General features: G+C 39.7%; 1 protein-coding gene across 1 annotated transcript in view; it reads left to right on the top strand.

Moving 5' to 3' along the window:
• Positions 1-16,228, top strand: part of Dgki (diacylglycerol kinase iota) — a 499,206-nt gene that overhangs the window by 379,310 nt on the left and 103,668 nt on the right. The window contains 3 exon segments of the mRNA XM_045160292.1: positions 10,642-10,721; positions 13,329-13,373; positions 13,965-14,093. Of these exon segments, the coding sequence (XP_045016227.1) occupies positions 10,642-10,721; positions 13,329-13,373; positions 13,965-14,093 (254 nt within the window).

Raw genomic sequence — 16,228 nt, 5'->3', positions numbered from 1 at the left:
CTTCTGTGAAATTTCCTGAGTCATGTTGGGTTTGTTTTAGGTCTGCTTCAGTAATGAGGTCTTGGGAGCCTTTGAGTCTGTGGATCTCTGGCTTGGTAGGAGTTGAGTGTTCTCTGTGTCTATCTCCTTCATCCTTGTGTGAAAAAGGACCCAGGTTTGACTCCCCCGTACCCACATAAAACTAGATACACAGGGTGGCACATGTTTCTGGAGTTCATTTGCAGTGGCTGGAAGCCCCGGCACGCCCATTCTCTCTATCTGCCTCTTTTTCTTTTTCAAGTAAATAAAATTAAAAAAAAAAAAAAAAAAAGAAGGACAGCAAGAATTTTACATACACGCTGTTGTTTACCAATAAATCTAAAACTGATCCTTAGGGAAATGTCAAGTTTTACAAAATATCGGTTCGTACAGTGCTTACACAGCACATTGGTTCTAGGATTATTATCTATATTTTGTTGGTTGCCTCTGTTCCTTGTTCTTTCCTAGTTTATGACTTTTTTATTGCTATGATTACATTTATCATTCTCCACAGAAAGTGGTAACCTTTTTATAAGCTTTGGCAAATCCTCTGCAAGTCTGCTCTCTTATCTGTATGCTTAGAATTTAAAACCCAGACCTTGTAAACCCTTGCAGTTTCTAAGAAGCTTTTCTCTGAGGAGTCACGCCTTCTTTTAATCATCCCACCAAGATAGTTGTGTTTGTGCTTTGAATAAGTAAATGGTCCCAGTTAGCACTTCCCTTTTTAACAGGAGGTGCGATGTAATAACAGAAGTGTCAGATAATTAAATCTTTCCTTTTTTATGCTTTTTTTTTTTTAAAACCATGCAGAACTCTCTGCCCTTTATTTCCACTGATACCTTGTTGAACACATCACAGTATGGTGCAGAGAATGAATTAGCCTCTGTGAGTTTTTCCCTTTTATAAATCCCATTAGTAGCTTCATGTGGGCTTGGTGTCAGAGGAAGCTCTTTCTAGCTTTGGCCCTCAGGGACAGTGTATATGCCACAGAGCAGCCAGCTGGGATTCCTCTCATGCCCTTCCTTGTAGGCCTGGTAGATTCTCCTATTTGCTTGCTTGCACTTAGACTTTAGATGCTGTTATCTCTAAAACACCTCACATGTGGTCGGCTTGCATTGCTTTGAGTGTTTATGAATGGTCAGCACACGTAGATAGTAGAATTAGGAGAAAAGCATGATGAATCTAATAATAAGGTTTAGAGTAGTGAGTATAGGATGGGTTTGATAGCAGTTAGTGCTTTATAGACACTGACTTTTAAAAAATATTATTTTAAAATGTTTTACTTATTTATTTGAAAGAGAGAGAGAATAGGCGAGTGAGGGCCTCTAGCCACTGCAGAAAGTCTGCAGACGCATATGCCACCCTATGCATCTGGCTTGTGCGGGTCTTGGGGAATTGAAACTGGGTCCTTAGGTTTCATAGGCAAATGCCTTAACCATTAAGCTATCAATCCAGCCTGAGACACTGACTTCTAATCTTCACAGAAATCCAGAGATAGGCACTATGCTCTCACTCAGCACAAGGGCCTTCATACTCCTCAGAAGATTAAAATGGTAAGCTAGGCTCCTTGGGCAAACACAGGGGAAAAACAAAAAACAAAAAACAACTGTAATTGTAAAATTTTCTGAATATATAAACTTCCCAAGGATAATTAAGTATTAAAATGAATGACATGAGAACAGCTATCACAGCAAAGCTACCAATCTGATAACCATAATAAAATTAGTAAATAATGTTTAGTTAACATTCACATAAAATGTCTTTGGACATGCCTTTGAATATCTTGTTTTTCAGATGTAATAAACTTTTCATGTCTCAGTGGATAGTGTTGGATTTGTTTCATGGTTACATTATGTTAACGGTTCATTAGCTCTTCAGTTCACTGTTAAAAATTTTTTTTAAATATTTTTTTGTTCATTTTTTATTTATTTATTTGAGAGCGACAAACATAGAGAGAAAGACAGATAGAGGGAGAGAGAGAGAATGGGCACGCCAGGGTTTCCAGCCACTGCAAACGAACTCCAGACGCGTGCGCCCCCTTATGCATCTGGCTAACGTGGGACCTGGGGAACCGAGCCTCGAACCGGGGTCCTTAGGCTTCACAGGCAAGTGCTTAACCACTAAGCCATCTCTCCAGCCCCACTGTTAGAAATTTTAATGTATGGATTTTAAAAATATTTTTAAAATCTTCATTTATTTATTAGAGACAGAGAGAGTGAGGGAAAGAGAAGGATAGAAATAGATAGATAGATAGAGAGAGAGAGAGAGAGAGAGAGAGAGAGAGAGAGAATGGGCACACCAGGGCCTCCAGCCATTGCAAACGAACTCCAGACGCATGTGCCACCTTGTGCAACTGACTTATATGTGGGACCTGGATAACTGAATTTGGGTCCTTAGGCGTCACAGCAAGTGCCTTAACTGCTAAAACATCTCTCTAGCCCCAGTGTAGGGATTTTAACAGCAAAACCAGTCATGTGATCTTCCATCACAATTTTACTTACAGTCCAATGCACTTTTATCATGTCTATGGTCTTCAAAATGATTATTTTCTACTTTTAATTCAGTTCACGTTACATTTCTTTATAAAATAAACACCATTCATTCTGATTCAGTGAACCTCAAATGATAGCAAAGGTTACACAGCAAGCTGGTCTGAAGTTGTAATGAGCTTGATTCATGGTCTGTACGCCCCTTCAGAAGCTGCCCAATTGGGAAGGAAAGTGAATGGACAACAACGCCCTTATAATATGCCTCTCAAGAGAATGTGTCTTTAACACAGCATGAGTGAGATCATGCTCCCAGGACACACATATGCAGAGTCTGTTTTGACTTGGCTGATCTTTCCAGAGCTGGTATGACTGACTCATATAGAACAATTAATGACCTCAGCTGTTTGGCTTCTCTGCCTAGTGCTTTTCCCCAGAACCCTGAGGCCTGCGCTCAGAGCATTGTGCCTTGTGTGTGGGGCGCACCTAGCTCAGCACAGCTTCAAGGGACTCGTTAAGCCTGCATAAGCCCATATTCCCCTGTATTGTAGGTTTTCATTGGTTTCATCATAGGTCATCGCATCACAAAGCAGGACTAGCATAGAAACTGATTTTGAGATGCTTGGGAGGGTAAGCTAGGGATCTTTTTTTTTTTCAATCTTTCTTCAAACAAATAATTGAAATTATTTGTCTTTTAAATCATGCCTATTGATCATTAGAAAATATTTTTTTCAAGTTTTCTTAAAACTCTAAGCACCTTCTTTTATAGCCTCTAACGACTTTGGGTTTTTAGTATTTTGAGTAATTCAGTCCCATAGATGGGCTACCTTGTCTTCATCTGTTCCCTGGTTATTTAGCATTTGTGGTGAAATACATATTTTAGAGATCATATTTTGACATGTTTACTCTGAGTGCATGTAGACTTTAAACATTTTTTTCTTGATAAAAGAGTATTTGTAGATTAGTTGCTATGATATTCTGAATTTACTGAAGATGATTAGTGTTAATATGTGCAGTTGGCATAAATTTACATCATGAGTTCAAGTAGTCATAACTTCAAGTATAGAAGAAAAAGTTAATTAGTATGACCCATTGGCATTTTATTTCAAACATAAAATCCAGAGCATACACATGTGAAATGTATAATGGATTTCTCAACCCACTAATGTAATCACATCCTGGATTACAAGACACTGAACCAAGCACAAAGAGGGGAAAAGGAGTTAATGGAGGTCAGGGTGAAGCCTGGGAGGGGAACCAGGACAGGACTCATGTTTTGTCTGGAAATAAGTAATTGGTAGTATAATTTCCACAAGGCTGAGGATCACCAGTTACGTCCTCAATTTCTGTCCTGTTTCTGTATCTGAATTTGCCAATTATTCACCATTGTCTTGAGGGCTGTGTTCCTGTTTCATACATGGTTGTCTTCTCTCTAGGTCCTCTAATATATGAATGTCAACAAAAATTCATGACAGAAACAGACCCAGTAGGACAGATGGGCATATGAGGAGGTTGATATGCAATGGCATTAACTCATGCAGTTGCAGTAACTGAGTCTTACCATAGTCATCTGCAGATAAGAAGCCAGGAGACCCTGTGGTAAACTTAGACCAGTCCCAAGACCCGAGATTCATGAAAGCCAGTCATAAGTCTGTCTACTTAAGGCTGGACTGAGGATGGGGCTCATACTGCTACAAGATCCACAGCCCAGGGCCAGAAAACAAAGAGCTGTGACCTCTGATGGCAAGAGAAGATGGGCAGCCTGTTCAAAGAGAGGGAGAATATACCCTTTTGTTTTCTCTTGGCCCTTCCCAGAGTAGATAATGCCCACCTACACTGTCTATGCTGGCCAAGGCATGTTCTCTTTATTCACTCCATTACTGCAGATGCTCACCTCAGAAACAATGTGTTATGTGGGCCTCTCTTAATTCTTAATTCTAATAACATGCACAATACACCACCATGAAAGAGTTTAAAAATGGATAGTGAAGTAGAAATGTACTTGTCACAAAATATTTAAAGCAACACAAGTGTTTCCCTTCTTCTGCACCTAGCAGGATGACCACTATGCTGATATTTTTTTGTATTTATAATTCTCTTAATAAATATGATAATGATTGGTTGTGGAAAAACTTGTTAGCACTCCTAAACCTCTATGTAAAGTAAAGATGATGTTTTGGAAGGGTTACTGGCAGGAATATCTGGTCATTGTCTGGCTTCATCTTCTTTGAGAATGCACCTGTGCCTGGTCAGAGAGGAGTTAATTGACAAGGTGATAACTAAATCCAGGAAAGTATTTGGAAGGTGTTATGATGGCCTCTACTTACCAGATGGAAATATTGTTCAAAGATTTGTCAAATATTTGTTTTGAATTTTTCTGCTGTACTATGTGCAAAGTCTCGCTCTCAGGAGTAAATTAAGAAAAAGTATATCTTGAAGTGATATAGTGTTATTACATATGATAGTTACCTGTGTGTACCTTACATACATGCATGAGTTGAGACAATCTAGTAGCATCTTAACTGAGGATATGTATATTTAACTCCTGAGTGTGTTGATGGTTTGAATTATGCATGTACATCTTATTTACCTCTTATGGTGCATTCAAAGCTTGGGTCATGCATACAAGTCTTATTCACCGCTACCGTTTGTTAAAGGCTTGCTTTGAACATGCACTTCTTACTCCTTGGCCATACAAGTCTTAGCATTACCAACCATTGCTTCATTGCCTCCTTACTGTCTATTTACCCTTGAGAAGTTTAAAAAAACATTCCAATTCCTGATCCTTTGTATGGGATCTGATCTTTTCTTTCTGGAGGTGTATAGATTCTTTGTCCTCAATAGTCTTAAATTTCAAAATGATAAAGTAGATTCATCTTATTCTCTAATTATTGTACTGGTACTTCTTATTTACTTGCTTATTTTAAATTTGGAAACACATTATTTAGCTGTTGAAAATATTCTTTATTGTCCTTTTTAAAAATAATTTAAAGTATTTTATTTATTATTTGAGAAAGAGAGGAAAAAAAAAAAAGAAGAGAGAGATATATAGAGAGAATGCGCATGCCAGGGCTTGTAGTCACTGAGAACAAATTCCAGGCACATGTGCCACCTTGTGCATCTGGCTTAGAAGGGTAACTAGGGAATTGAACTTGGGTCCTTAGCTTTGCAGATAAACGCCTTCACCACTAAACCATCTGTCTAGCCCTGTCCTTTTTATTTTCTGCCAATTCCTCTATTTTCAGGGCTCAGTGTGCTTGTCATTACCTGATGGAAACAACCATTCCTCTTTATTTGCTTGTCTTGGGTATCCTGTTGTTTGGACCTCAGACTTCCTTGTCTTTATTTTTTATCTTCTGTTTTCCATTTCATTTATTTATTTATTTATTTATTTATTTATTTATTTATTTTTTCCCTGCTTTTGTGGAGATTTCTTCAAGTTTATCTCCTGACCTCATATTTAGTTGTTTATTTTTGAACTCTCTATTCCATCAGTTTTTTTTTTTTAATTTAAATGCATTTTACTAGTCTGGAGAGATGGCTTAGCAGTTAAGGTGTCTGGAATTTGTTCTCAGCAGCTGAAAGGCCCTGGCATGCCCCCTCCCCTCCACCTCTCTCTTTCTCTCTCTCAAAAAAAAAAAAAAAAAAAATCAAAAGTCTTATCCTGCTTGGTTGTTCCCTTTCCTCTTTTTTCCCTTCATACTCCATCTTCTTTAATGTAATCACCCTTCCATTTCGTGGATGGACCACTCTCTACACTCTATGAGGCTCTCAAAGACACTAGTTATTTTTAAAGCCTTGCTGCCTTGTAAATTACATTTAATTTCATTTTGTTTTGGCATCTAGATTGTGGGTTAGAGGGATGTCAGTTTTCTGTATAGTTTTGCCTTTCTGCTCTCTGTTAGAAGTGAGAGACATAAAACTGAATTGAAGCTCTGAGCTCCTGGGTAAAGCCAATGGACTTTCCGATTTTTACATATGGCAACTAGACAAACACTTTCTCTGAAACTCCAAATCAGTGCTCTGTTTAGGCTCATATAGGAGGAGCCTGGCTTTAGCCCTCTTCCAGCTTTGTACTGCATCCTGGGATGATGTAGGAGCTGAGGGAATGGACTTTCCTACTTTTTTTTAAATTTTTTTTTTTTTGTTCATTTTTATTTATTTGAGAGTGACAGAGAGAGAAAGAGGCAGGGAGGGAGGGAGGGAGGGAGAGAGAGAGAAAGGGGGGGGAGAGGAGAGGGAGAGAGAGAAAGAGAAAATGGGCACGCCAGGGCTTCCAGCGTGCGCCCCCTTGTGCATCTGGCTAACGTGGGTCCTGGGGAGCTGAGCCTCGAACCAGGGTCCTTAGGCTTCAAAGGTAAGCGCTTAACCACTAAGCCATCTATCCAGCCCTCCTACTTCTTGCTCTATCAGCTTCTAGATGATTCTTTACTTCTCAGCACCCTTAACTCAGTAACCCCAAGCCAACTCTTAGGAACCTCATAGGCCAATTTCTCTGATCATGTATCCCTGGCACAGTTTATAGTAGGAATAAGTTGGTTTGAATGAAATGTCCTTCATAGCCTTATGTGATTTGACCACTTGGCTCCCAGAGGGTAAGCATTTTGGGAGGTGGAGCCTTACTGAAGGGGGTGTGTTCTTGGGGTGGAGCCTGAGGTTTATTAGCCCAGCTACAACACAGTACTTCTACATTTGCCTGGTATATAATAGCTTTCTGCTAATGCCATGCTTTCTCCACGATGATGAAACTTCTCCTCAAAATTATGATCCTGAAATAAACCCTTTCCTCCCATAAACTACTTCTGGCTTTTTCTGCTGTTTTGTCTCAGCAGTAAGAAATTAACTGCCCAGGGACAGCTGTTCCCATGGCCTTTGGAGGCATCTTGAGGATGTGTTCTGTATGGATTGTTCGTAAGCCTAGAAACACAAGACAGGACAGAGACTAGAAAGAAAGGGGCCTGGTTATGGGCTGCAAACAATATCCTATGAAGTATAAGGGCTATGAATTTTCACACCTTATTCAGGTATCTGAGAAGGTATATTTGCAGGGTAGGAAAGTAAACTCATTTTATTTAAAACTTTTGGAACTTCATGCTACATGTGAAGACCATATCCATGTAGATGTATGAAATTCAGAGCTTATGTTCTTGACTTGGGCCTTAGAAATATTGCAGGTGGACTTGCCATGTTAATTCATTTTTCTCATGGTTTGTCAGATTTCTCAAATAGTCTTCCAGGCTCTTGCCGAAAAAAGGGGGATCCTGGCTACAAGCTTTTGGGGAGTTCAGAGAGGGAAGGAATCTGAGGATCATTTTGTTGTGCAGATGTTCAGCCATGTCCTGTTTTCTGCAAGGTAACTGCGTTTGGCAGGAGTGGGTAAGCAGGGATGAAGCCTCCTCACGCCCCAGGTTCCTGTTCTGCAGCTCCTCTATCCTCAGTCTCTGGCACACCTCATGATGCTGGTTGGCCACTCTGCTAAGGGCTGTGGATAGTAAACGGTGCTGTTTCTTATCCATCCCCACACATGCTTTCGGATTGGACTCTATTGGGTTCTTGGTCTGTTTTCAAGTTTTGACCCATTACTTTTGTTTTCTCTCAACGATTCACGCATACTTCTGTTAATATCTTAAGAATCTATTTTCTCTGGTTCAGCTGCATCTCTGGTGAAAGACAAATGTGTGAATTAGCTCTGCCATGTGATTCTTAAAACTAGCTTGTTTTTCTCAGGGTTTGTAAATTTCATTTGAACCCTGCAATAAACTTTGCATCACGTGAATTCAGTATTTACTGATGCTTGTTGAAGTCAGTCTCCAAAACAGAAGTAAGATGAGTCCAGTGAAAGTGACATTACTGCTTAGGCCATAAGCAATCTCACTACTCGTAATTAAAATGGAGGAAACCTCAGCGAAGTTTGGAGTGAGTTACCAATAATGCAAAAGAAAGGCAGTGATGGTGCACAAGACTCTGCTTTCTCCCCATCATGTAATGCCCCAGGTGGAGACAACTTTTGCATCATAACTTGTTTCCCTCTTGAAGAGTAGACATTATTTTTTTAAAAAAATATTTTGTTCATTTTTATTTATTTATTTGAGAGCGACAGAGAGAGAAAGAGGCAGATAGAGAGAGAGAGAGAATGGGCGCGCCAGGGCCTCCAGCCACTGCAGACGAACTCCAGATGCGTGCGCCCCCTTGTGCATCTGGCTAACGTGGGACCTGGGGAACCAAGCCTCGAACCAGGGTCCTTAGGCTTCACAGGCAAGTGTTTAACCGCTAAGCCACCTCTCTAGCCCAAGTAGACATTATTTTTAAGTAAACAGTTATATAACTAGAGAACTGCTCCCACTCACAGACGCTCCTAGCATAGTGGCAGATTAAACATGGACGCCAGCATGTGGCCGTTTTGTAGTGAAAGGTGCTCAAAAGATAGTGACTGGGTGAGGGAGAACTAGCACTGACGTTTTAATTATTCAATTCTAAATACAGCATTGCATCTTAGCTGGAAAATACCTGTTCTAAACACCATAGCCTTCAAGCCAAGCTTCACAGGAAGTGAGTAATATTAACAAGGACAAAGAAGTGTGCTGATTGGTTTGCCAGACACAAACAGTGATTGCCGGGGGTGGGGGGGGGTGAACGCCTGACTGTGTGTTCTGCCTGCACACCGAGGTCTTCTCTGAATATACCTGGCTGTTGATGACTACGTAAGGAAAGTATAAGGAAGGGTGCTTTTCCCCTCAATCAATAGCTAAAGGTTGTTTAGTCCAATGCAGCTATTTTCTCAGCTGCTTGAGGAAGAGGTAACATGGTTGGTTTTCTACATGCAGTGAAAATGAGCCACACATCTTTCAAAACTTTGTTTTTCTAGTATTCCTTCTTTATTCCATGAATATTCTCTCAAATTGTAGTTTAACATACCTGTAGCTAGGTACATTGGCTGAATTCATATTTGGAAAAGACTAATTCCACATAGTGATAATAAATGGAAATCACAGGTATGGAAAAGGTGGCTCTTGCATTTGTATGAAATGTATCTCATACTTTAAGAAAATAGATAAATATTCAGTACAATATTTCCATGTGTACATTTAGAATTAAGAGAAAGTACCATTTAACACATTGGCAAGATTTCTGTGTACACTTGGTACATGGTAATTATAATTTTGTTCAACAAGTTTTAACTTACTACTTAGACAAAAATGTAAGCTTTTCTTATCATTCTTAAAATGTTAGAAATCCTTATTTAGTTCTTAATTTGGAGGATCACCATAGCTGGGACCTCCTTAATACTACAGTTGAGGATGATTTCTTTGTTTTCCTATTTGTTTCTTCTCTTCTTTAAATTTTAAATTAATTTGTGTGTATGTGTATGCTTTCTCGTGTGTGTGTGTGTGTGTGTGTGTGTGTGTGTGTGTGTGTGTGCAGGTGCATACCATGGCATCTGTATGGAGGCTGGAGAACAATTTTTGGGTCAGTCTCTGTCTACCAAACAAGTCTAAATCCACTGAGTCCTCTTCTCAGCCCCTGTTTGTTTGCTTTGAGATAGGGTCTCACTCTGTGGCCCAAGGCTATCCTGGAACTCACTGTGTAGCCCAGGCTGGCCTCAAAGTTGTGATCTCTCGTAGTAACCTGCCCAGTGCTGGGATTATAGGCATGGGCCACCATATGTGTACTTTAAGGAATGTGCTTTGGAGTTCTTAAGTTATATTTCCCTTCCAATCTCTTCCATGACATATGTCAAGGAGCTGCAAAGACAGTGTGCTTAATTCTTTGCATGGATATAACCAAGAATCCCATCATTCCTTGTATTTATCTATTTATTTTTTGGATTTACTGTTATTTATCTGGGGAGTGGGAGGAGGAAGCAGGTAGGAAGAGAGAAAATGGGTATGTCAGGGCCTCTAGCCATTGCAAACAAAATCTAGATGCATGTGCCACCATGTGCATCTGACTTACGTGGGTATTGGAGAATCAAATCTGGGTCCTTAGGCTTTGTGGGCAAGTGTTTTAACTGCTAAGCCACCCCTTCAGCCCTCCCATAATTCTTAAAAGGTATTTTTTAACCACGAGAGGCACATTTATGCCAATCGAATGAAATGATACGTGTTGTTTTAGATTTTTCTCTTTCCTTTACCCGTAGCCATTCCTCTGGGTATTCTAGTTGTACGTGGAGATTGTGACTTGGAGACTTGCCGTATGTACATAGACCGTCTGCAGGAGGTAAGTTTAGCTAGCTTATTATTCTCCTCAGCTTTCTATTTTCATAAGCACGTACCAGGTATCAATGCGTGCTTCCAAAGGGACACACTTGAGTAGGACATGGAAATGGGAAGGCCTTGTCCTTCAAGCACTGCTCTCCCCACCTCACAGCTGCCCCCGCCGCAGCTTGAAGCAGGAGAGGATTTATTGGGTAACTATAGGCTGCATTTGCCCTGGCATATTACATAATAGCATCTTGGAATTTCTGTCCCCTTGCTAAGCTACATACCTGCATAGTTTTTGTTGTTGTTGTTGTTGTTAGCTCTTCAGAATTTCAAAAGCTGCTGATAAACAATGAAAGAACACAGAGATATGAGATTACTTAATGTTTTGTACCTAGATAAGACTTCTGTCAGAGATCACTAAGTTCTTTCATTTAAATGAAACTTCTATGGGAAACAGAAATATCCGTTTTATGGAAATTCACCAGAACATATATGACAAAAAAAAAAAAAAAAGTCCTCTTTTACTTTTCTGTTTTTAACCTCAATCTGGTCTTGCTGTAGAGAAGTAGAAAGGGAGAGATGAAATCCATGATACTCCCATAAATGTGACCTGCACCAACAAAGCCAGGACACCCACGTTCACCATTGCTGTTATTGTTGATTGTTGACTGTGAGGGACTACTTATGAGTCTCAATTCCACAAATGGCAAAAGCATCAATCTCTATGTCTTTATTTTGGCTTCCTCATGAAAGAGGCTCTTTAGAGTCCCTTTCCTCACAAAGGGCTGAAATATTTGTGTTTTTTTTTTTATTTAAAAGTTTTGTTTATTTTTATTTATTTATTTGAGAGAGATAGACAGAGAGAGAAACAGGCAGACAGATAGAGAAAGAATGGGAGCTCCAGGGCCTCTAACCCCTGCAGACAAACTTCAAATGCATGCACCCCCTTGTGTATTTGGCTTACGTGGGTCCTGGTGAATCGAGCCTCGAACCGGGGTCCTTAGGCTTCACAGGCAAGCGCTTAACCGCTAAGCCATCTCTCCAGCTCCAACATTTTTTTAAAGCTTCTGGGTGATTCTGATAGATTTTGCTAGAGGAGCACCTCTATCCCATGAAATGTGTAATACACAAACAAACGCCATAAGCAGGTGCATAGTGGAGAAAATCTCATCAATTTGTAGATACTTAACTATGAAAATTAGATTCTCTTTCTCTCAGTAGGTAGAAATTCAGATGGGGCAAAAAATGTTGTAAAATTATGATTCTTTTTCATCATTATTAAGAATAGGAATGGGCTGGGCATGGTGGCACACACCTTTAATCCCAGCACATTGGGAGGCAGAGGTGGAAAGATGATTGTGAGTTTGAGTCTAGCCTGAGGCTATTTAGTGAATTCCAGGTCAGCCTGGGCTACAGTGAGTCCTTACCTCAAAAAACAGAACAGAACAAAAAAATAGGAATGGAGTTATTGAGGCAAAATATACAGAGATAGCTTCCCATGAGAGAGTTAACTATTTTATACTCATGATTTCATTTAGCTATTTTGAGTAATTGTGACTGCCTAAAGGAAAAAACATCTCTAAATTTTATAGCATGGGACTTAGGTACAAATGTATATTGCAGGAACCTGTAGTAACTCATTTAAAAGATAATGCTTATATATTACTGTGGAATAGCATGCAATAGACATAATAAAAGTGACTCATATTTGGCACTAAATTTTTTTCATTAAAATTTAGCAGGGACTTAATGATACTTTAGGGTAGCAACATATGTGTTTAATTAGTTGGTTTTGCTGAAAATCAACTTAGCCAACTTACTGGCGTGCTTATCACCCAATGTTCAACTAAAAGTAGGGTTTGAAACAAAGGAATGTGGACTCAACAAGTAAAGAGAAGTTTTAAAACTATTGTGGGCACCAAAAGTAAGTCAGATGATGAAGCCCCGTGAGCAAGCAGGCAGGAGGACCTCGGTAAATAGTACTACCACACTCATTGGCACACAGGCCTGGGGCATGGGACAGTGGCGGCAACTTTGTTATGAAGCTTTATCAAGGAGGGTAAGGTTTCACAATCAACTAATAGATCGGGATCACATTTCAACACTGTTAATTCATCCTTTGTGACCATGTGGGGGGTAGTATTTTTTTCTTTTTTCCCTGATTGAGTTTTATGAAAATTGGTGTTTATAAAGCATCAGTATTTTCCATAATGTGTTTAGTACAAAATAAAGAAATTTTAAGTGCTTAAAGTTACTTAAGAAAACTACTTTAGAAGACAAAAAAAAAAAAAAAAACTTTAAATATGCTTCCTATTTACATAACAAACTTACCTGTTCTGTATTCAGGGTATTTTCTATCTTTGAAATTACCATCATATATTACTAACCTATGAACACTATCAATAAGCCTCAAGATACGAATGACATGTCTTCTCTTAATCCAGGTGACACGTTTTATTTCTGCTGTGAAATTCTTTGGCTAATCTTGATCAACTTGTGTGCAATAGGCACTTTCCATATAAGCACAATAACATTAAATTGGGAGTTCAGTTGATGGAATTTGGGGACAGCTTATTCAAACTAATTTTAAGGTATGGATTTTTTCCCCCCATTTTCTCATTAGGACTTGCAGTCAGTTTCTTCTGGCTCTCAAAGAGTTCATTACCAGGTAACACCTAATTATTTCTCTGTTTTATTTTTCCCCTTATCAGTCCAAAGAAATCGACCTTTCAGTGTCCATCTCATTGTGATTTACAGTCTGTGTGTCCTCTGGGGAAGGGCTTCAATCTAAAAGACCCGAGTACAGTTGCTATTCACATTATTTTGCATTTTCTTGACTTTGGACTGTCTTACCAGAAATTTGGACTACAGATTTCCCCTCCCTCCCCCAGATCATTTGGAAAATATTATCAAATTAAATGTGACAAATACCAGAAAGGTCAGCTCAAACTAACGAACAGAGAAAATGTCTTCAGAGTCCAAACAGAGGATGGATTTCATCTTCTGGTTGTTTATTGTCCATGCTCCATCTGCCTACTGGCCTTCCTGTTTTGCCCTCCTCTTTCTGTCAGTTCCACTTCAGGGCTAGAAGTTTCCATAGTCTCCGGATGACTTCCCCTCACGTCTGAGAAAGAGAGCCCCAGCTTCCCATAACCATTCAATAAACATTCGGAACGCTAGTCTGATTCACCCGTGCTGGTCTATTGGATGAACTCTAATAGGCCCATTTTGCTTCTGCCTCTTATCTGACCCTTATCAGGAGAATCCTCAGTTATCCCTGCCCCAGCTGACGGAAGCGCAGTCTCCTCCCTGCTCCTTTGTCCCTCCTGTGCCGCACACACCTCTTCAGCCATCCTTTTCCCCATCCGATTTCCCGGGCACGACACAGGTACAGTGCACATGGTCACCCAGACTGCAAAGTCTCTGAGCGTTCTGATGGAAGTCCCTTTCTCTGACGGAGTCCCTGGGCCCTTCCCTGCCCGAGAGGGGTTCGCAGGCATCACAACAGGCCGACAGCTCCATATAAAATCTCTCTAGATCGTTATATGCCTGTGTATGGGAGAGGATTACAATATAGCCTCGGTTTCTCTAATGGCAAGGCAATGTTCGGAGAAATGTGTGTTTCAGCAGTTTAACTGTGTGGACATCAGAAAGTGTACTCGCACAATCTAATATGGCCATGGCATGACTGACCCTTGGAGATACCATCTTTTGTGACCACCACTGTGTGTGTGGTCCTTTGCTGACCCTGTCGTGTAACACGTGGCTGCATTTCTGTGAATGTGTAAGGCCTAATTTCACTCCTCACTTTAGGTTTTGGTGCTTATTTTATGGTTCCTTAAGATTTCGTTCTTAGCACTCATGATATGAATAATTAAAGGCACCAGTGTAATGAAGATCTTACACCTTTTAGCCTTCTGGCTGTTGTTTATCACCTGCCAATCACTGCCTGTTAGCTCCCCTCTGCTAAAGCCACTTATTTATCTTAGGCTAAAGGACAGGAATGAACTTTTTGTGTTTATTTCTCAGATAGCATATTCTACAATTCCAGAACAATTCCTTTCTTACATCTGGCTGTGACTGAAAAGATAAGTCACTGAGACAACAAACCACTTTTAAACTGTTCATTTTTATTAACTTCTAAAAGGCAGATTTCTTAACTTTTAAAGGCTAGAGTTGGTCTCTAACAATTGGCACAGGGTATTAAAGGAATAGGAGAGTCTTGTCTGAAAAAGGTTTTTGCTTGGACATTATGAACTTTGTAACCGAAATATTTGAGTCCTTTACCCTAATTTTATTAAACTCATGTACTTGTATGTTATTCAGCCTTGTAAAATGGTGTCACTCAGGTATAAGAGTGTTGATCATGGGTCTTTATTTATTTATTTTGCCCATAATTTCTTCATGGCATCTTTGTACATATCCACAGAGATCGGGGATCAGTGACACTCTAGGATATGGTGGTGGTATTTGTCTCATTTACTGTTCAGTAATAAAAACATGTGAAAAGATTAATGATATGTTTCAAAATCATTCCACATTGTTTACTCGCAGTCAATATCTGGTATTAAAATTGCTATATTATGAAGTCACATCAAAAGGTTTTCTGCACTGAGCATGGGGAAACATCAGAACAGTGACCAAGGATGAGTATCAACAGTTCTATCTTCTTCTCCCGATGCTTTGCTTCCTGATACGAGGATGGAAGGAAGGAGAGAGCTTTAGAACACAGTAGCATTTTAAGTAGCATTTAATATTAAGATCGTCAGAAAATCTATAAGCCTAATATCTATCTGTTCCTTACATAGGAAGCTGGATGGAAAGACTATTTAAAAATTAGCAGGGGCTAAAGAGATGACTTAGTGGTTAGGGCACTTGCCTGTAATGCCTAATGACTGGGGTTCAGTTCCTCAGTACCCATGTAAAACCAGATGTATGAAGTGGTGCGTGCATCTAGAGTTTGTTTGCAGTGGCAAGAGGCCCTGACACACCTATTCCCTCCCCACCCCACCCCCCTCCTTTCTCTCTCTCTCTGTTTCCTTGCAAATAAATAAGCAATATATATATATATATATATATATATATATATATATATATATATATATATATACATATATATATATATTTATATTTGGTTTGGTTTCTTGAGGTAGGGTCTCACTTTTAGTTGAGGCTGACCTGGAATTCTCTATGTAGTCTCAGGGTGGCCTCGATCTCACAGTGATCCTCCTACCTCTGCCTCCCAAGTGCTGGGATTAAAGGCGTGTGCCACCATGCCTGGTTGCAAAATATTTTTTTTAAAAAAAGCATTAGCATGACCAGAACACAGAGAGTGTGGTGAAGTATTTCCTAAGCATAACAAAGGAGAGCTGGTCGAGACAAGGTGATGCAGGAGAAGAACTCCTCCATGATGTTGAGATCAACAGGGGATGATGAAAGAAACACGTGTGCTTTCTAGCCACCCTGATTTAGCTATGTCTGTCTCAGCAAGTGGTTGATTGGAAATATGAATGTTAAAGCTCA

Source organism: Jaculus jaculus, chromosome 10 (genome assembly GCF_020740685.1).
Source record: "Jaculus jaculus isolate mJacJac1 chromosome 10, mJacJac1.mat.Y.cur, whole genome shotgun sequence".
Lineage (NCBI taxonomy): Eukaryota > Metazoa > Chordata > Mammalia > Rodentia > Dipodidae > Jaculus > Jaculus jaculus.
This window is presented reverse-complemented; position numbering and strand designations above follow the sequence as displayed.